The sequence below is a fragment of the Dendrobates tinctorius genome, unplaced genomic scaffold (genome assembly GCF_039654945.1).
Source record: "Dendrobates tinctorius isolate UK_male_01 unplaced genomic scaffold, ASM3965494v1 ptg000016l, whole genome shotgun sequence".
NCBI classification, from domain to species: domain Eukaryota; kingdom Metazoa; phylum Chordata; class Amphibia; order Anura; family Dendrobatidae; genus Dendrobates; species Dendrobates tinctorius.
In genome coordinates, this window is record NW_027361684.1 from 19,289,235 (window position 1) to 19,310,536 (window position 21,302).

General features: G+C 42.4%; 1 protein-coding gene across 2 annotated transcripts in view; it reads left to right on the forward strand.

Annotated features, from left to right (window-relative positions):
* HIP1 (huntingtin interacting protein 1) overlaps window positions 1-21,302 on the forward strand; it is a 198,371-nt gene that overhangs the window by 164,755 nt on the left and 12,314 nt on the right. For both annotated transcript variants that reach the window (XM_073565546.1, XM_073565545.1), the window contains 6 exons: window positions 3,207-3,300; window positions 5,655-5,755; window positions 9,476-9,581; window positions 14,010-14,133; window positions 14,257-14,318; window positions 15,677-15,785. In XM_073565546.1, the coding sequence (XP_073421647.1) occupies window positions 3,207-3,300; window positions 5,655-5,755; window positions 9,476-9,581; window positions 14,010-14,133; window positions 14,257-14,318; window positions 15,677-15,785 (596 nt within the window). The remainder of the gene's footprint in view (window positions 1-3,206; window positions 3,301-5,654; window positions 5,756-9,475; window positions 9,582-14,009; window positions 14,134-14,256; window positions 14,319-15,676; window positions 15,786-21,302) is intronic.

Sequence of the window (21,302 nt, forward strand, 5' to 3'; positions counted from 1 at the left end):
CCAGCCTCAAAACACACAGCAGAAGGATTATATGATTTGAACACGAATAAAACATCCATAAAAATATATTTCACCTTTATTAGACAACTCTATAATTCCATTTACAAATAAAGTGCAATTAACAGTCAGTGGCCAAAAATAAGCCCAGGGGAAATGCCACAAATCATATTAAATACAAGTTGTAGGCCATCAGTCACCACTGATATGTACCAACAATAGTGTGCAAACCATTGACAAGTACCTGCACACCATACTATTAATGACATAACGCGGACATTAGGATTAAAGTGGCCAACCAGTTGGTGAAAAGCTGTCAACCAGTTGGTGAAAAGCTGCATGTAAACATACATGTAAAGATGCAAGAGATCATCTATTAAGCCGCATATGTTAGTTCGAAATATCAAATTATGAAGATTGTCCATCAGAAATCCTACACACCTGACCCTTCTCTCCCCCAGCATCATTTGCCAGAAGTCCCCATGCAGAATTAGACTGTTGGCCAAATCCACCGATAACAGCGGATTCAGCTGACATTAGTCTAATGTGTATGTTGGGCTTTCGACTTGACGATCTTCATGTGCATCACATTTATTACATTGGCTCATGCAGAAAAATAAATTTTGCACACTTTTAGACACTTTTCTCTCACTTTATATCACCTCTTGGTCTGCTTGTATGAACCTCAATTTTGTGACTGATACCAATCATTCACCCATGTAAATGACTTCTATGACGGTATCACTGATTGGGTGGATCAAGGAAATGCTGTAGATATAGTATATCTTGACTTCAGCAAAGCATTTGACAAAGTCTCTCATACAATCCTTATTGAAAAAATGACTAAGTATGGAATGGACAAGGCAACTGTTAGGTGGATTCATAACTGGCTTAGTGATCGGACCCAAAGAGTGGTCGTAAAAGGCTGCACATCCAGTTGGAAGAATGTCTCAAGTGGGGTACCACAGGGCTCTGTCCTGGGCCCTGTATTGTTCAACATCTTTATCAACGATTTAGATGAAGGAATTGAGGGTAAACTGATTAAATTTGCAGATGACACAAAGCTAGGAGGGATAGCTAATACTAGAGAAGAGAGAGAGAGGATTCAAAAAGATTTAAATAAACTGGAGAAGTGGGCAGCAACTAACAGAATGGTTTTTAACAGGGAGAAATGCAAAGTACTACATCTGGGCAATAAAAATGAAAAAAGCATATATAGAATGGGAGGAATAGGGCTAAGTGACAGCACATGTGAAAAAGACTTGGGTATACTAATAGATCACAGACTGAATATGAGTCAACAGTGTGATGCAGCAGCAAAAAAGGCAAATGCAATTCTAGGATGTATTAACAGAAGCATACAGTCTAGATCACGTGAAGTCATTATTGCTCTCTACTCCTCTTTGGTCAGACCTCATCTGGAATATTGTGTCCAGTTTTGGGCACCACGTTTTAAAAAAGACATCAACAAACTGGAGCAAGTTCAGAAAAGAGCGACCAGAATGGTGACCGGTCTACAAACCCTGTCTTATGAGGAAAGGTTGCAGGATTTGGGAATGTTTAGTTTGCAAAAGAGAAGACTGAGAGGAGACTTAATAGCTGTCTACAAATATCTAAACGGCTGTCACATCGTAGAAGGATCAACTTTATTCTCATTTGCACAAGGAAAGACTAGAAGCAATGGTATGAAACGGAATGGGAGGAGACACAGATTAGATATTAGAAAAAACTTTTTGACAGTTAGAGTGATCAATGAGTGGAACAGGCTGCCACGAGAGGTGGTGAGTTCTCCTTCAATGGAAGTCTTCAAACATAGGCTGGACAGACATCTGACTGGGATGATTTAGCGAATCCTGCTTTGAGCAGGGGGTTGGACCAGATGGCCCAGGAGGTCCCTTCCAACTCTACGATTCTATGATTCTATGATTCTAAATGTGCCGTTCATGAGCCGATGAACTAGCAAAATGCTTGTTCATCATCTGTTTGTAATTTATGCTGGCCTAAAATCGTCATTGTCAGCGGCACATCTTTTCTTGTAAACTAGGGATGTGCTGCCGAGAATATGCAATATTTTTTGGACCGAATAGTTGCGTTAATGTAAGCTTAGCTTAAGCCGGGGTCACACTTGCGAGAAACTCGCACGAGTCTCGCATCTCAATACCCGGCACTGCCACCAGCACTCGTACCGGAGCGCTCAGCTGCATGTATTTCTATGCAGCTGAGCGCTCCAGTACGAGTGCCAGCGGCAGTGCCGGGTATTGAGATGCGAGACTCGTGCGAGTTTCTCACAAGTATGACCCCGGCCTTAAGGGCACAATCAGACGTTTGTGCAAATAGGGTCGAGATCAGACTGTAATGCACAGAATGGCCGCCGGACTTCCGACTCAAGCGTGACAGTTTTATAGAAATATATGAAGCTGTCATGAAGACCCGTGGTTAGTCCGTACATTGCAGTCTGATCTCGGGCTGATTTGCACTGGCTTCTGAATGCATCTTCAATCGGCAATTGCTCAGCAGCATAAAAGGGACTTGTTAAAATGCAGGAAAAGGGTGCAATACAAACATGGTGGTGGTTCAGGGAGGCTATGGCAGCTGCCAGAATCCTTTTAAAGGGAATATGTCATCTGAGAAAGACCTATTTTAAATCAAATTTTTATTACAAATGAGTAAGTGATGTGCCCTGCCCTGGTCTGGGGTCCATTTTATACTCCATGACAACTGGATGCCAGACCAGGGTAGTGCAAATCTTTTTGCTTATCTTTATTTTTTATTTTAACTATGTTTCTGAAATAAATTTGAAAATAAAAGTTTGAGCTTTTTTTTGCTTGCACATCACTATATATTAAAATGATAAAAATTATTTCAATTTTCCCACTGGCCATTAGGTCCATTTTTAGACTTTACTCTTCTTGGTTTCTACAAGGACACCAACTCAGACCCTATTTGTTTGTATAGAAGCGTTATGTGAGCATGCTCTATATGGGCAAACCTATTGTGGATCATGTACTGTATATAGACATATTACCATTCCTTGTAAAACTGTCTGTGATGATAATGAGTATGCTGAAAAATCATCTGTACATGAAAGGAAATATGACTCTAATAAAAGGCCAGGGGCTAGGAGGAAAATAGCAAGAATTCTGATTGTTTTTATATAGCAGATCTGCTCCTTTTATATTGCTTTGCTTATTTGTGTTTGTGTTTTGCAGGATTTTAGGATCTTGCACGGATCTCATGCAGGCGATTCAAGCTTTGATACTGGCCTCAAAGGACCTCCAGAAGGAAATTGTGGAGAGTGGCAGAGTCAGTAAATCTATTTCTTCTGGATGGTTAAATTTCAATAACTGAGCATAGTCTGGTGCTGGTAAAAATGCCAGGTCAGGTTTAGCATTGTTTTGCACCTCTTGTTAAAAAAGTGGGTAACCTCATCAGAAATAAGTAGTATTTAACCTGACTCAAAGTGAACCTGTCACCTTGAGGAACACCATTTACCTCCAGATATAATGGTGATATTATTATTATTATTATTATTATTGTGCATGATATGTAGGTAAATAGCACTTAAACCCTGCTATTTACTAGAGCAGCGGTTACAGGGAAGAAAATAAAGCTATATCCTCCCTGCAGCCTCTCGCTTCCAGTGATTGGTGCAGGGAACGGGTTCAGTCACCAAACTGTGAGCGGGCTGTTATCACTTCCCTGTACTTTGATTGACAGCCTGCTCTGCAGCGTGTGTATATACAGAGTGTGTGTGCAGAGAAGGCTGATAATCAAGGTACCCGGCCGGAGTAATTACATTACGCTCACTCTATTGTGACTGGTAACTGCACCTCCCCAATGACTGGAAACGAGAGGCTGCAGGGAGGATAGATGTTCATTTTATCTCTGTAGCCGCTGCTCCAGTAAGCCGGCAACATTGGGTTTAAGCTCCATTTAAGGCCCCGTCTCACATAGCGAGATCGCTAGCGAGATCGCTGATGCGCCACCGATTTTGTGACGCAACAGCGATCTCGCTACATGTGACACATAGCGACCGGCCCCCCCGGTGGATATCGCTGATCGTGCTCGAATGTCCTGGGCCATTTCTTCATCGCCAGCATTCATCACTGTGTTTGACGCCGACGAGCGACCTCGCTGACGACGCAGAACTCAAGACGAAGGCTGGAATCGTTCAGAATAGCTGATGTGTGACAACGCACCAGCGATCCTTACCAGGTCGCATCGTTGGCGGGATCGCTAGTGCGTCACTATGTGAAACGGGACCCTTACCCGCAGAGTAAGATCTTGAGCCAAGGTGTAAACACATTGCTCAGTGCCAGTAAAGCTTACATACTTATTTATGTGTTTCTTGATGGGACTTGTGGTTCCTATGTAACGAGATCCTGCACATTGCAGCATTTATCAGCGCCTTTCAGTGTGGCATTTCCTTCTGGAACTGCATCCACTATTTCTATCTGACTTCTGGATTGTGGTCCAGTAGATTTGTTACATAGATATTTCTGCAATTTGACATGTCTGCGGATCACCAGACCTGTAGTCAAAAATGTTCCTTTTACAAGCAGAAGATGTTTCAGGAATCGCTCCTTTTCTCTGCAATAAGCCTGAAGCGTATTTTTTCAGAGCGCTTTTTTAACACTTTTTTTTTGGACAACTTATTACGTTCAAAGTGACTTCTATTGTACAGTTTTGTGGAACACGCCAGAAGAGCGTATATGTTATTTCTTTTTAACACTTTTTGAAAGCCTGAAGCGTTTAAAGGGAATCTGTCACCAGATATTTGCTATGTAATCCTAAAGCAGAATGATGTAGGACACATAGCTTGTATTCCAGCAATATGTTACTTACTCAGCTGTAGATGTAGCAGAGCTGAGAATATTGAGCTCTGTTTAACCCCACCCACACTACTGATTGGCAGCTTCCTATGTATACTGTGCATTGTCAGCCAGCTGCCAATCAGTGCTGGGGGTTACACTAATTAGCTGGACTGCCTGGCACGTGATTTGTAGTCCTCTAGTGATGATCTCCTGCTAATAAAACCCTGTTTGTATTGAAACTACAACATGCAGCTTAGTAAGTGACATATTCATGGAATCAGGCTCCCTTGCCCTATATTATGTTAGAACTGAGCGAATATGTTCGTAAACAATCACCGAATCCGAATTTGCCATATTTGTGACATTTTTGTACCCTATTTGTGCTGAATTTATGTTTGATGATCGGTTCTGAACATACTCGCTCAGCTCTAGTCCCATTGACTCCAATGATGTTCGGTTGTGTTTGGCGAATATTGCAAATTCAATATTTGCCGGCGATCGTAATCTGAACTGCATTATTCCAAATTCGCTCAACTCTACTCTCGGATTAAACTACAACACCTTCTGACAGATTCCCTTTGAAAGACATTGAAAATCCTGAACATATGAACAGCAAGTAATTTTTCCCATATAAATTAATTGGGCTGATCTTTTAATCTTGTGTTAACTTTTTTCCTTCAGTGTGAACATGTGCTTATGCAGCTTGATACAATACTTATTTTTCATGTAGTAAAGTTATTCAATTCATTTTCACTGTTTTTGCATATCTGATTGTAGTGAGAGGCCAACTCTTCTGTCTAACATCAGTGGACATGTTCACCATCTATGTTAATTTTTCTGCAGGGTGCAGCATCTCTCAAAGAATTTTATGCCAGAAACTCAAGATGGACAGAAGGACTAATCTCAGCTTCCAAGGCTGTGGGCTGGGGCGCCACTGTCATGGTGTACGTGAGCTTCTTGTTTTATATTCACCAGCTACAATTAGGTCCATATATATTTGGACAGAGAAAACATTTTTCTAATTTTGGTTCTAGACATTACCACAATGAGTTTTAAACAAAACAATTCAGATGCAGTTGAAGTTCAGACTTTCATCTTTCATTTGAGGGTATCCACATTAAAATTGGATGAAGGGTTTAGGAGTTTCAGCTCCTTAACATGTGCCACCCTGTTTTTAAAGGGACCAAAAGTAATTGGACAGATTAAATAATTGTAAATAAAGTGTTCATTTCTAGTACTTGGTTGAAAACCCTTTGTTAGCAATGACTGCCTGAAGTCTTGAACTCATGGACATCACCGGCCGCTGTTTCCTCCTTTTTGATGCTCTGCCAGGCCTTCACTGCGGTGGTTTTCAGTTGCTGTTTGTTTGTGGGCCTGTCTGTCTGAAGTTTAGTCTTTAACAAGTGAAATGCATGCTCAATTGGGTTGAGATCAGGTGACTGACTTGGCCATTCAAGAATATTCCACTTCTTTGCTTTAATAAACTCCTGGGTTGCTTTGGCTTTATGTTTTGGGTCATAGTCCATCTGTAGTATGATACGACAAACAATCAGTTTGGCTGCATTTAGCTGGATCTGAGCACACAGTATGGCTCTGAATACCTCAGAATTCATTCGGCTGCTTCTGTCCTGTGTCGCATCATCAATAAACACTAGTGACCCAGTGCCACTGGCAGCCATGCATGCCCAAGCCATCACACTGCCTCCACCGTGTTTTACAGATGATGTGGTATGCTTTGGATCATGAGCTGTACCACGCCTTTGCCATACTTTTTTCTTTCCATCATTCTGGTAGAGGTTTCATCTTGGTTTCATCTGTCCAAAGAATGTTCTTCCAGAACTGTGCTGGCTTTTTTAGATGTTTTTTTAGCAAAGTCCAGTCTAGCCTTTTCATAGAATCGTACCGTTGGAAGGGACCTCCTAGGCCATCTGGTTCAACCCCCTACTCACAGCAGGATTCGCTAAAGCATCCCAGTCAGATGTCTGTCCAGCCTCTGTTGGAAGACTTCCATTGAAGGAGAACTCACCACTTCTCGTGGCAGCTTGTTCCACTCACTGATCACTCTAACTGTCAAAAAGTTTTTTCGAATATCTAATCTGTGTCTCCTCCCATTCAGTTTCATCCCATTGCTTCCAGTCTTTCCTTGTGCAAATGAGAATAAAGATGAACCTTCTACAATGTGACAGCCCTTTAGATATTTGTAGACAGCTATTAAGTCTCCTCTCAGTCTTCTCTTTTGCAAACTAAACATTCCCAAATCCTGCAACCTTTCCTCATAAGACAGGGTTTGCAGACCGGTCACCATTCTGGTCGCTCTTTTCTGAACTTGCTCCAGTTTGTTGATGTCTTTTTTAAAATGTGGTGCCCAAAACTGGACACAGTATTCCAGGTGAGGTCTGACCAAAGAGGAGCAGAGGGAAATAATGACTTCACGTGATCTAGACTGTATGCTTCTGTTAATACATCCTAGAATTGCATTTGCCTTTTTTGCTGCTGCATCACACTGTTGACTCATATTCAGTCTGTGATCTATTAGTATACCCAAGTCTTTTTCACATGTGCTGTTGCTTAGCCCTATTCCTCCCATTCTGTATATGCTTTTTTCATTTTTATTGCCCAGATGTAGTACTTTGCATTTTTCCCTGTTAAAAACCATTCTGTTAGTTGCTGCCCACTTCTCCAGTTTATTTATATCTTTTTGAATCCTCTCTCTCTCTTCTCTAGTATTAGCTATCCCTCCTATGTCATCAGCAAATTTAATGTTGTATTGTTGTAGCAATTTCTCGGATGGGTTATTTCTGTTTTTGCAGCTTAAGGATAGCTTTTGATTCTTGATGCTTATGAGTGGCTTGCACCATGCAGTGAACCCTCTGTATTTACTTTCATGTAGTCTTCTCTTTATGGTAGATTTGGATATTGATACGCCTACCTCCTGGAGAGTGTTGTTCACTTGGTTGGCTGTTGTGAAGGGGTTTCTCTTCACCATGGAGACTATTCTGCGATCATCCACCACTCTTGTTTTCCATGGGCGCCCAGGTCTTTTTGCATTGATGAGTTCACCAGTGCTTTCTTTCTCAGGATGTACCAAACTGTAGATTTTGCCACTCCTAATGTTGTAGCAATTTCTCGGATGGGTTATTTCTGTTTTTGCAGCTTAAGGATGGCTTGTTTCACCTGCATGGAGCGCTCCTTTGACCGCATGTTTCCTTCACAGCAAAACCTTCCAAATGCAAGCACCACACCTCAAATCAACTCCAGGCCTTTTATCTGCTTAATTGAGAATGACATAACGAAGGGATTGCCCACACCTGTCCATGAAATAGCCATGGAGTCAATTGTCCAATTACTGTTGGTCCCTTTAAAAACAGGGTGGCACATGTTAAGGAGCTGAAACTCCTAAATCCTTCATCAAATTTTAATGTGGATACCCACAAATGAAAGCTGAAAGTCTGAACTTCAACTGCATCTGAATTGTTTTGTTTAAAATTCATTTTGGTAATGTCTAGAACCAAAACTAGAAAAATGTTGTCTTTGTCCAAATATATATGGACCTAACTGTATATACTGAAAAAGGAGTATTCCGGTTACAAGAAGTTATCACAGGATAGGGAATTAACTTCTAGATAAGTGGGGTTCAAACCATTGAGGCCCCCACCAAGCGCCACAAATGTGCACTTTTGCCCCCCCACCTGAATGGAGAATTGCTTCATTCATTATCTGATATTCCTCTAACTGGAATACCCCTTTAAGGGGTTGTCCCACATTAATTGTTTCATTTGGTATGTGATATGGAAGCCACTGCTGTCCACCTGAAAACTGAATCTGATGAGAAGGAGCTGTGTCTTGTTCATAATTGACTGTCCTGTCCAATAATAGGAATAACTCCATGCTATGTACAATGGGATCTATGTGGGTGACGAATAGGACACATTAGGTGGACCTTGTGATATGAAAGTAAAAGATCAGCAGAGGTTGTTCCAAACCAAGAATTGAACATCAAAATCTAGATACAGGATCATTTTTTTTAATATTATTCAAATTGAAATATTTTTTATATTTTGCAAAGTATAAGAAAGAAAATGAATGTTTATTCATGGGACAACCTCTTCAAAGTTGCTCACACTGGACTTATTTTAGAGATCAGGTTCCTTAAATGTTTGAGTATTTATTTTTTTTAAATTCTCTTAGAGGGTTTCTTCAAGCACGTAATAAAATGGCCCCATCACATAGTTCAAACAACAACCAGTCCTATTCACATGTCAGGATGGGCTGCAGTCTGAAGAAACACTGCTAAGAGCACATATGATACTTCAGTGAGAAGAGGAGAAGGACTATGGCAAAAAAATAAATTTGCTTCACGACTGACAGCGCACGGAGAACTGAGGCAAGAGAAGAAAAAAATCCTTTGTGCTCTGCCAGCCAAGGAAAAGATTATTTTCTTCTCTTGTCATATCCTTCCCCTAGCTGATGTATGTGTGCTTGCTATAACTGCTTGTCTCCTGTTTCTTCTCATTGAGAGAAATGGAAAAGAAAACAGAGCAGCCCCTCTCTTACTGCAAAATGTGTTATTTTTAGTGATAGATTTATACTTTCATGCATTACCCCATTTTTTTGCTATTTTTACTTTCATATAGCTTTTCTTATCATCTCTCATCCTTTTTCAGTGATGCAGCAGACCTTGTGGTCCAAGGAAAAGGGAAATTTGAAGATCTCATTGTTTGTTCCCATGAAATTGCAGCCAGCACTGCCCAACTTGTAGCAGCTTCCAAGGTATAATCCATATACTGTAAGAGATCAGATTAGTACAGTGACATCGCTCTTGACAAGGGTTGACTTTTGCAAAGCTTTTTCCATCTCCATTTCTTAGCAAATTCCAAACATCATATCATGACTACTGGATATAGGTTGGATCCTGAGTCATTTGTTAGGACATAACCCAAACTACAATAACTGTAAGGCTATGTGCACACGTATGCAGAAAATTCCTGACTGAAAACCGGACTCCTTCCCAGAAAATGTGCGTTTTTGTCCGCGCGTTTTCTCCGCAAAAAACGCTAGTTTTTTATGCGTTTTTTTCCCCGGAGCATCCGCAGTCTCATAGAAAATAACTAGAAATGTGGATTTTTCCGCAAAATTAATAAGCATGCTGCATTTTTTACCGCGATGCGTTTTTTTTTGAGGAAAAAAACGCATCAATATGCACAAAAACTGCAGAATTCATTAAAATGAATGGGATGCTTCTTTTAAGCGTTTAAGCGTTTTATTTGGTAAAAACGCTTTAACGTGAAAAAACGCTTACGTGTTCACATACCCTAAGACACAAATAAAATACACTACGCATCACTTTGGTTTGATGCACACAGCTTTATTTAAAAGCATATGACTACAACAATCACAGAAATAGTCATATAAAATGCTAGGAAAGTATATTCGGAGCTTCTTGGTTACCTTTTGGTCCCTCCGCTGCCTGACAGTCACCCGCAGGCAGCGATCCATAGGCAACACGATCTGGCTTGCCACACTAGAAAAGCCAATCCACTTCAAGGGCTCTAATGCCACTACAAAGATCCTATTCCCATCCACCCAGGGACTGGATCAATCAAATAGCAGGATACAGTGGTGTACAGCATCATGGCTGCCCCTGCTTGGCATATTGATTTTGCGGTATTTCTGCTTTCTAAGGATTCAGATACCGGTGATACAGCTCCCTGCTGCACCATTTAGCCGGTGCAACTGAGTGTATAAGGACAGCATGTGCGCCATTGATGTCACTATATAATGCGTGCCTGCTGGGTGGTGCCTCAGTAACATGCTGCACAAACCAGATCAGAGGGAACTAGGATAGGTGTGTAGTTTTATTTATTTTTATCAGTCAGTAGTTGTGGGACACTACTGGGGCCATAATACTGTGTGGGGGACTATGAGGGTCATCATACTTTGTGTGAGGACCGTGGTAGTCATCATACAGTTTGTGGGGACTCTGGAGGTCATCCTGTGTGTAAGGAGTGTGGAGTCATCATACTGGTGGCGGGCTGTCATAGTATTTTTTTTTTTTTTGGGGGGGGGGGGGCTGTTTTTGTCCATCATACTGTGAGTGGGTGGCAGCATACTATGTGGGGAGATGTGAGGGCCATCATAGTGTGTGGGTGCTGTAGGGGTTCATCATATTGTGTGTGGGATGCTGTGGTGATTGCCATATTGTGTGTGGGGGCTATGGGAGCATTATACTTTGTGTGTGGCTGTGGGGGCATCATACTGTGTGAGGGCACCATACTGCATGGGGAGCTGTGGGATCCATCATACTGTATGTGGAGAGGTGGGGGTTCAGCATACCGTAGGTAGGGGACTGTGGAACACATCATACTGTGTGTGTGGGGTACATCATACTGTGTGTGGGGAGCTGTTGTGTACATCATAGTGTATGTAGGTGACTGTGGAGTACATCAGACTGTGTGTGTTGGACATCATATTCTGTGGTGCCAGCTGGGGGATTCATCACACTGTGTACAAGGTAGGCTGTGGGGACATCATACTATGTAGAGAGCTGTGAAGGCCATCATGCTGTGTGTGGGAGGCTGTGGGTACATCATACTATGAAGAAAGTTGTGGGGGCCATCATGCTGTTTGTGGGACGCTGTGGGGACATCATACCATGTAGAGAGCTGTGGGGGCCATCATGCTGTGTGTAGGAGGCTGTGGGGACATCATACTAAGTAGAGAATGTAGAGAGCTGTGGGGGCCATCATGCTATGTGTGGGAGGCTGTGGGGACATCATACTAAATAGAGAGCTGTGGGGACATCATACCATGTAGAGAGCTGTGGGGGCCATTATGCTGTGTGTAAGAGGCTGTGGGGACATCATACTATGTAGAGAGCTGTGGGGGACATCATGCTATGTGTGGGAGGCTGTGGGGACATCATACTAAGTATAGAGCTGTGGGGCCATCATGCTGTGTATGGGAGGCTGAGGGGACATCATACCATGTAGAAAGCTGTGGGGGCCATCATGCTATGTGTGGGAGGCTGTGGGGACATCATACTAAGTAGAGAATGTAGAGAGCAGTGGGGGCCATCATGCTATGTGTGGGAGGCTGTGGGGACATCATACTAAATAGAGAGCTGTGGGGATATCATACCATGTAGAGAGCTGTGGGGGCCATTATGCTGTGTGTAAGAGGCTGTGGGGACATCATACTATGTAGAGAGCTGTGGGGGACATCATGCTATGTGTGGGAGGCTGTGGGGCCATCATGCTGTGTATGGGAGGCTGAGGAGACATCATACTATGTAGAAAGCTGTGGGGGCCATCATGCTATGTGTGGGAGGCTGAGGGGACATCATACCATGTAGAGAGCTGTGGGGGCCATCATGCTGTGTGTGGGAGGCTGTGGGGACATCATACTAAGTAGAGAATGTAGAGAGCTGTGGGGGCCATCATGCTATGTGTGGGAGGCTGTGGGGACATCATACTAAATAGAGAGCTGTGGGGACATCATGCCATGTAGAGAGCTGTGGGGGCCATTATGCTGTGTGTAAGAGGCTGTGGGGACATCATACTATGTAGAGAGCTGTGGGGGACATCATGCTATGTGTGGGAGGCTGTGGGGACATCATACTAAGTATAGAGCTGTGGGGCCATCATGCTGTGTATGGGAGGCTGAGGGGACATCATACTATGTAGAGAGCTGTGGGGGCCATCATGCTATGCGTGGGAGGCTGTGGGGACATCATACTAAGTATAGAGCTGTGGGGCCATCATGCTGTGTATGGGAGGCTGAGGGGACATCATACTATGTAGAGAGCTGTGGGGGCCATCATGCTATGTGTGGGAGGCTGTGGGGACATCATACTAAGTATAGAGCTGTGGGGCCATCATGCTGTGTATGGGAGGCTGAGGGGACATCATACTATGTAGAGAGCTGTGGGGGCCATCATGCTATGCGTGGGAGGCTGTGGGGACATCATATTATGTAGAGAGCTGTTGGGGCCATCATGCTGCGTATGGGAGGCTGTGGGGACATCATACTATGTAGAGAGCTGTGGGGACATCATGCTATGCGTGGGAGGCTGTGGGGACATCATCCTATATAGAGAGCTGTAGGGGCCATTATGCTGTGTGTGCGAGCACGGGGAGCATCATACTGTGTGAGGGGAACTGTTGATCGTAGCAGAAGGGCTGAATAATATGAGCTATATGATTTATAAACTTTCTAAGAAGCTGTAATTAATTTTTATTACCTGCTACAAATAAGAATACATGTTACAACTAGCCAGCCCTATGGTAACATGTAATAGCAGTAGTGACTAATCACCATATTTAATTCTTCTCAATTTTAAGTGGTAAAAATAATACAAAATAATAATTAAAAAATACTAAGCAAAATTGAGTTTGGCCTTGTAGTTCAGCCCTCCACAGCCATCACGGTCTCTAATATTGCCCATTATCGGCTTAGTAGGTTAATGTCAAAATGCAAATCAACATGTTTTCAAAAGGACATGATGGCATATGTGCAAACCAGAAGATGACAGATAAATAAAACTTGCAATGATACATACGATAAGTCAACTTAAACAGAATAAGTAGTCAAGTAAAATATCAAATATACAATTGCACAGTAAAATAAAAAAATTGGGACGTTGAGAGGGAAATGTTTCTTCTGGTGAGTGAAAGAGGAAGAGCCAGTGAGACAGGAAGTTACATCTCTCCTTAAACCCCCACATTCCTAACAGTAAAACACTAAGTACGGACGGACCCCTATTACTAATTTCAATAGACAATAGTCTAGTCCCATAGACCAGGGTTCCCTAACTCCAGTCCTCAAGTCCCACCAACAGATCATGTTTTCAGGATTTCCTTAGTATTGCACAGGTGATTGGAATTATCTCCTGAGCAATACTAAGGAAAGCCTGAAAACATGATCTGTTGGTGGGCCTTGAGGACTGGACTTGGGGAACGCTGCAATAGACAATAACTACTAAAGGTCATCTTCCCCCCTTCTTAACAGTCGTGTGCCCCCTTCACTTAGTACTCAGAGATTGGGGGAGAGGGTCAGTATAGGAGAAAACAGGCAATGAAGATGTTACTAACTGGACTAAATCAACATATATGGATGGAAAAATCTAATTTATTTTGTGAGTTTTTCAGTCTTCGTTTCACAACAATTGATGTCATGATGTATTTTCTCTCCTTTCTGTAGGTAAAGGCAGAGAAGAACAGTTCTAATCTGACGAGACTCCAACAAGCCTCTAAAGTTGTAAATCACAATGCCGCCGGTGTCGTGGCCTCCACAAAATCAGTGAAGTCCCAGATTGAAGAAGTAGGTAAGTACAAACTCATCTCATTCTACATAATTTATATGGAACCTGGAACAGTAATCCAGCATTATTAATAACTCATCCACCAAGGCTGATTATCTATTATGTCTTCCTTTCTTCTATGATCAGAAACAATGGATTTCTCTACTATGACTCTAACACAGATCAAGCGCCAAGAAATGGACTCCCAGGTATTAATTACATCTATTTTCAGCTTTACCTTTCCTAATTTTATTTTATTGATTAAATTAGTCTAATATATTCTTCTCATCCAGGTAAATATTAAGTGACAACAATAATATGCGATAATGATGTGATAATGTACACTGTCTTCTTTGCCATTCCTATATTAAACTAATAGAAATAACTTCATTATATTACTTGTAGTGCATAGTGCATTAATGGGAACCTGTCAACTAATTCATGTTGCCCGACCCACAGGCAGCATAAATCAAATACCAGCTGCACTACTGTAGGCAAGTGCAATTCACTTTGTGACGCCTGTCAGTGTGCACCCACTGCGCCGCTGGCTTGGCTTACTCTGGATGTGGTTAAGTAAGAGGCTACCTGGTCACGATTAGAGGCTCTCATGGGGAGTATAGGCTTAGGCCATTAGGGTAGTCACTAAGTGCCACTCCAAGGCAATCCCCGGACCTACGGCAGCTGACCAAAGTGTCATAGGCACAGATGCGAAACACCGAGGACGTAAACAAATTTGGTCAGGAAATCCAAGATCGGGGCTGGCAGTACAGGTTTAGTCACAGGAGAGTCAGAACAGGAATGCACCAAGACAGGTATCTAGAAACGGTCTGGAACTAGGACCCTAAGTGCAGGCAAGGTGTGGAGGAAGGAACTGCCTAATACATTCCCTGCTGTCACGGAATAGGCCGAGGAAGCAAAACACTGCAGGATTTCCTGCAGTGTCTGGCCGTGTCTCCTTATAGTTAGGTGGAGACAGCAGGAAGATGCAGCAGTGCTGGAAGAAGCGACTCACTGAGATGAGCTGACACGGGGAGGAGCAGAGTGGCGAGCACAGTGAGTAGGACAGCGCCCATTGAGTGTGCGAGTCACACTTTTAAACACTGCAAAAGCATACTTTGAAAAGTCAGCTTTATGCATCTTGGTCAACTAGTCTGAGCATGGGTCTGGGAATTTCTCACCGGGGCGATCACCTAGACAAACAGGTCTCTTATGTCAGTCATGGGGATCTGGAGTATATTGACCTGTGTCTAGTAAATCAGTTGACAGGTCCCCATTAATACTAGGCCTAAATATTGCCTATGAAATGACAACTTAAGGCTGTGTTTAGCTATTGCAGCCATGGGGCTTTTTTTTCTTAGTTTTCCAGAATCAAAGCTCTGCACTATGGCAAAGTTTTGCCGAAATTTCAGACAAGAAAATTGGAAATTTTTGCAGAATCTGCAAGTTCACCCATAGGAAGCTGTAGCCCTTGCGTTCGGCTGTCACAGATATTGGACTGTCTTGTCCTAGTCCAGTCTACTTCTACTATGATTGCCTGAAATACCAATCACATCCTTATTTCTGATAGGTGCGAGTCCTGGAGCTGGAGAGCCAATTGCAGAAAGAGAGAGAGAAACTTGGAGAGTTAAGGAAGAAGCACTATGATTTAGCTGGAGTGGCAGAGGGGTGGGGAGATGGTGAGTATGAAAAACATTTAAAATATGTATATACAGATAAAGTAGATGGTATTTAACCCCTTCATGACCTTGCAATTTTCCGTTTTTGCGCTTTCGTTTTTTCCTCCCCTTATTTCAAGAGCCTTAACTTTTTTTATTGTTCTGTCCCCATAACTGTGTGAGGGCTTTTTTTTGCGAGACACATTGTACTTTTGAATGACACCATTCATTTTAGCATATGATGCAATGGAAAGCGTGAAAAAAATCCAAGTGTGTCGGAATTGCAAAGAAACGCAATTCCACAATTGTTTTTTTTTTTATTATTTACCATGTTCAATACACGGGAAAACTGATCAGTAGAGTTGAGCGATACCGTCCGATACTTCAAAGTATCGGATCGGAATGGATCGGCCGATCTTAAAAAAAAAAGTATCGGTATCGCCGATTCCGATACCGGAAGTCCCATTCAAGTCTATGGGACTTCCGGTATCGGAATAAGAAAAAACCCTATTTTTGCCTTGTACAGCCTCTCTGGGGTCTGTACGGGCCTTTCGGGGGGCTGTGCCGGCCTGCCAGGGGGTCTGTGCAGGTTCCGGTGGTCTGTGCCGGCCTGCCGGGGGGCTGTGACGGCCTGCCGGTGGTCTGTGCAGGCTCCGGTGGGCTGTGCCGGCCTGCCGGGGGGCTGTGCCGGCCTGCCGGGGGGCTGTGCCGGCCTGCCGGTGGTCTGTGCAGGCTCCAGGGGGCTGTGCCGGCCTGCCGGGGGGCTGTGCCGGCCTGCCGGTGGGCTGTGCAGGCTTCGGGGGTCTGTGCAGGCATCGTCCGATGGGACTACAAGTCCCATCGGGCGATGCCTGCTACCATGACAGTGATTGACACATTAGCCAATGATGGGACAGTAGTAGTCCCATCATCCGGCTAATGTGTTGAATGTAAAAAAAAAAAAAAAAATTACATGCTACATACATGCTACATACATACAACATGCATACTACATATATACTACATGTAACATACATACTACATATATACTACATGCAACATGCATACTACATGCATGCTACATACATGCTACATACTACATACATGCTACATTCATACTACATATATACTACATGCATGCAACATACATACTACATATATACTACATGCATGCAACATACATACTACATATATACTACATGCATGCAACATACATACAACATATATACTACATGCATGCAACATACATACTACATATATACTACATGTAACATACATACTACATATATACTACATGCATACTACATACATGCTACACACTACATGCATGCTACATACATACTACATGCATGCTACATACATACTACATACATACTACATGCATGCTACATACATACTACATGCATGCTACATACATACTACATGCATGCTACATACATACTACATGCTACATACATACTACATACATACTACATATATACTACATGCATGCTACATACATACTACATGCTACATACATACTACATACATACTACATACATACTACATGCATGCTACATACATACTACATGCATGCTACATACATACTACATGCATGCTACATACATACTAGATGCTACATACATACTACATACATACTACATGCATGCTACATAGATACTACATACATACTACATACATACTACATACATACCACATATATACTACATACATACTACATGCATGCTACATACATACTACATGCTACATACATACCACATATATACTACATACATACTACATGCATGCTACATGCTACATACATACCACATACATACTACATACATACTACATGCATGCTACATACATACTACATGCTACATACATACCACATATATACTACATGCATGCTACATACATACTACATGCTACATACATACCACATACATACTACATACATACTACATACATACTACGTGCATGCTACATACATGCTACATACATACCACATATATACTACATGCATGCTACATACATGCTACATACATACCACATATATACTACATGCATGCTACATACATACTACATGCATGCTACATACATACTACATACATACTACATGCATGCTACATACATACTACATGCATGCTACATACATACTACATGCTACATACATACTACATACATACTACATGCATGCTACATACAATACATTCATACAATACATACATAGACATACAGTACATATAACATAGAGTAACATACTTACCAATACTTGTCACATTCTTCCCCGAAGCCATTGTCTTTTACGGAATAAATATTAACATAACAAACCACAAAAATACTCACCCATGATCCGAAGCAGTCCACGAGTGTGTCCCACGACGATCTTGGGTAGAGAACTGCAGCATCAGCTGATGCTGCCGCTCTCTACGGGCTGCAGGAATCCAATGACGGAAGGTAGGTATCCTTCCGCACTGTATTCCTCCGCCACTTAAAAAAAAAAAGTCCCTAGTCTCACGCAGCAATGGCAAAAAGTGAGACTAGGGACTTTTTTTTTTTAAGTGGCGGAGGAATATAGTGCGGAAGGATACCTACCTTCCGTCATTGGATTCCTGCAGCCCGTAGAGAGCGGCAGCATCAGCTGATGCTGCAGTTCTCTACCCAAGATCGTCGTGGGACACACTCGTGGACAGCTTCGGATCATGGGTGAGTATTTTTGTGGTTTGTTATGTTAATATTTATTCCGTAAAAGACAATGGCTTCGGGGAACAATGTGACAAGTATTGGTAAGTATGTTACTCTATGTTATATGTACTGTATGTCTATGTATGTATTGTATGAATGTATTGTATGTAGCATGCATATAGTATGTATGTAGTATGTATGTAGCATGTAGTATGTATGTAGCATGCATGTAGTATATATGTGGTATGTATGTAGCATGTAGTATGTATGTAGCATGCATGTAGTATATATGTGGTATGTATGTAGCATGTAGTATGTATGTAGCATGCATGTAGTATGTATGTAGTATATATGTAGCATGTAGTATGTATGTAGCATGCATGTAGTATGTATGTAGTATATATGTAGCATGTAGTATGTATGTAGCATGCATGTAGTATGTATGTAGTATGTATGTAGCATGTAGTATGTATGTAGCATGCATGTAGTATATATGTAGTATGTATGTAGCATGTAGTATGTATGTAGCATGCATGTAGTATATATGTGGTATGTATGTAGCATGTAGTATGTATGTAGCATGCATGTAGTATGTATGTAGTATATATATATATATATATATATATATATATATATATATATATATATATATATATATATATATATATATTTTTTTTAAACATTTAACACATTAGCCGAATGATGGGACTACTACTGTCCCATCATTGGCTAATGTGTCAATCACTGTCATGGTAGCAGGCATCGCCAGATGGGACTTGTAGTCCCATCGGACGATGCTTGCACAGACCCCCGGACATCAGCACAGCCCCCCGGCAGGCCGGTACAGACCCCCACAGGGTGCACAGACCACCGGCAGACCGGCACAGCCCCCCGGCAGGCCGGTACAGACCCCCACAGGGTGCACAGACCACCGGCAGGCCGGCACAGCCCCCCGGCAGGCCGGTACAGACCCTGGGCAGTCCACACAGCCCCCCAGCAGGCCGGCAGAGACCCCAGGAAGGCCCGAAATGACGGCGCATCATGATGCGCACACACCGCGCATCATGATGACGTCATTTCGGCTGTCAATCAACTTTGAACTTCCGATTCCGATGCCGATGCCCGATATTGAAAAAATATCGGAAGTCGGTATCGGAATTCCGATACAGCAAGTATCGGCCGATACCCGATACTTGCGGTATCGGAATGCTCAACACTACTGATCAGGCAATATGATACTCCAGGTCAATACGAGTACGCAGATACCAATTTAAGTTGAGGAAAAACATTTGTACAAGAAAACTATTACAGGTCTATTTTCTGAGACACATAACATTTTCATTTTTCGGGATCTGGGGCTGGGTGAGGGCTTATTTTTTGTGTCTCGAGCTGATATTTTTATTGATACCATTTTGGGATCGCCTCTTATTGCATTTTATAGAAATGTTGCAGCAACAAAAAAAATTAATTCTGGCATTTAGATTTTTTTCTTGTTACGCCATTTACAAATTGAATAAGTTATTTTATATTTTGATAGACTAAACTTTTACGAACGCAGTGATACCAAATATGTAGTGGTTTTTTGTTTTATTTTTAATAGGACAAAAAGGAGGTGATTTGAACTTCTTTGTTTAATTGTTTTCATATTTTTAAAAACTTTTCATATTTTTTATTGTATTTGTTAGTTTCCTTAGGGCACTAGAAGCGGCGATCGTCTGATCGCTTGTGCTATACATGTGGCAAAAATCAGAGCGGGCATTCACAGGAGGATCATGACAGGTACGGGGGAAATCAGTAGACCCTCAGCTGTCATAAAAGCCCATCAGCACTCCGCGATCACGTGATGGACGCGTCGAAGGGCATTATGAATGGCACTCTTCCGGCCAACACATGTTAATTCCTGCTGTCGGTGATTAACAGCAAGATTTAACAGGTTAGCAGCACCACCCACGGCTGTTAAAGGCACATGATGGCTGATTAAATTATCCATCATATGCTGGAAAAAATGTGGGCTTTGTGTGTGAGCTCACAGCAAAGGCAAGGACTCGACATATCAGGTAAATATGTGTCAAAAATCATGAAGGGGTTAAAGGAAATCTGTCAATAGTATTTCAGCCACAAAATGATTTATATGCGCATGTAGCTCTTTTAAAGACAAGTCCAGTAATACCTTTAAATGGTTAGTCCATTCCTCTGTTCCTGAGAAATCAGCGTTTGAATTGATATGTAAATGAGGTTGAAAAACTTTTTGTAGATTTGAAGCCTCTGTCCCTCCAGCTCTCTTCTCCACAAAGTGCGGCATCCTCCTGTTTGATTGACAACTTCTATGCTGTGTGACTTCAGGCAATGGAGCCATCAATCATGCAGTAATACGCTCGGACACAGGTAAGTCTGGGGGACGACACAGCATATAAATTCAACTGGATGGGAAAAAGAGAGGAAGACCCTATAGGTTGAGATTGTGGGATGGAACACCTCCTGACACAAACCTTTGTCTGTCCCTAAGCTCCCCTAACACCCTTTGCGGGTCCTTCCCCCCGCCGCCGTCATGTCCTACTCCCTGACTGTCACCTCTATTGACCCTGGCTAGTGCACTGGCTAGCAAGGACGCTAGCGTCGCCACTGCAGATGGTAACACACAGGGGAATAGCCAAACATGGGACAGACAAAAAAGAAAATACTCAGCTAAGGTTCTGCTGCTAGGCTCTAGAGCAGCAGAGCAAACAGCACCAGGAATCAGAACTCCCACAGCAGCAACATCACCAAGACAGGAGAGCTCCACATGCCTAGCTGGTCTGCATAGAAGAAGAGCTCTACAACCGACAATCAGCTGATTGGTCATGTGACTATTTAAAGGGAAGTGGGAGTGTTTACCAACCAACATCAGCTGAC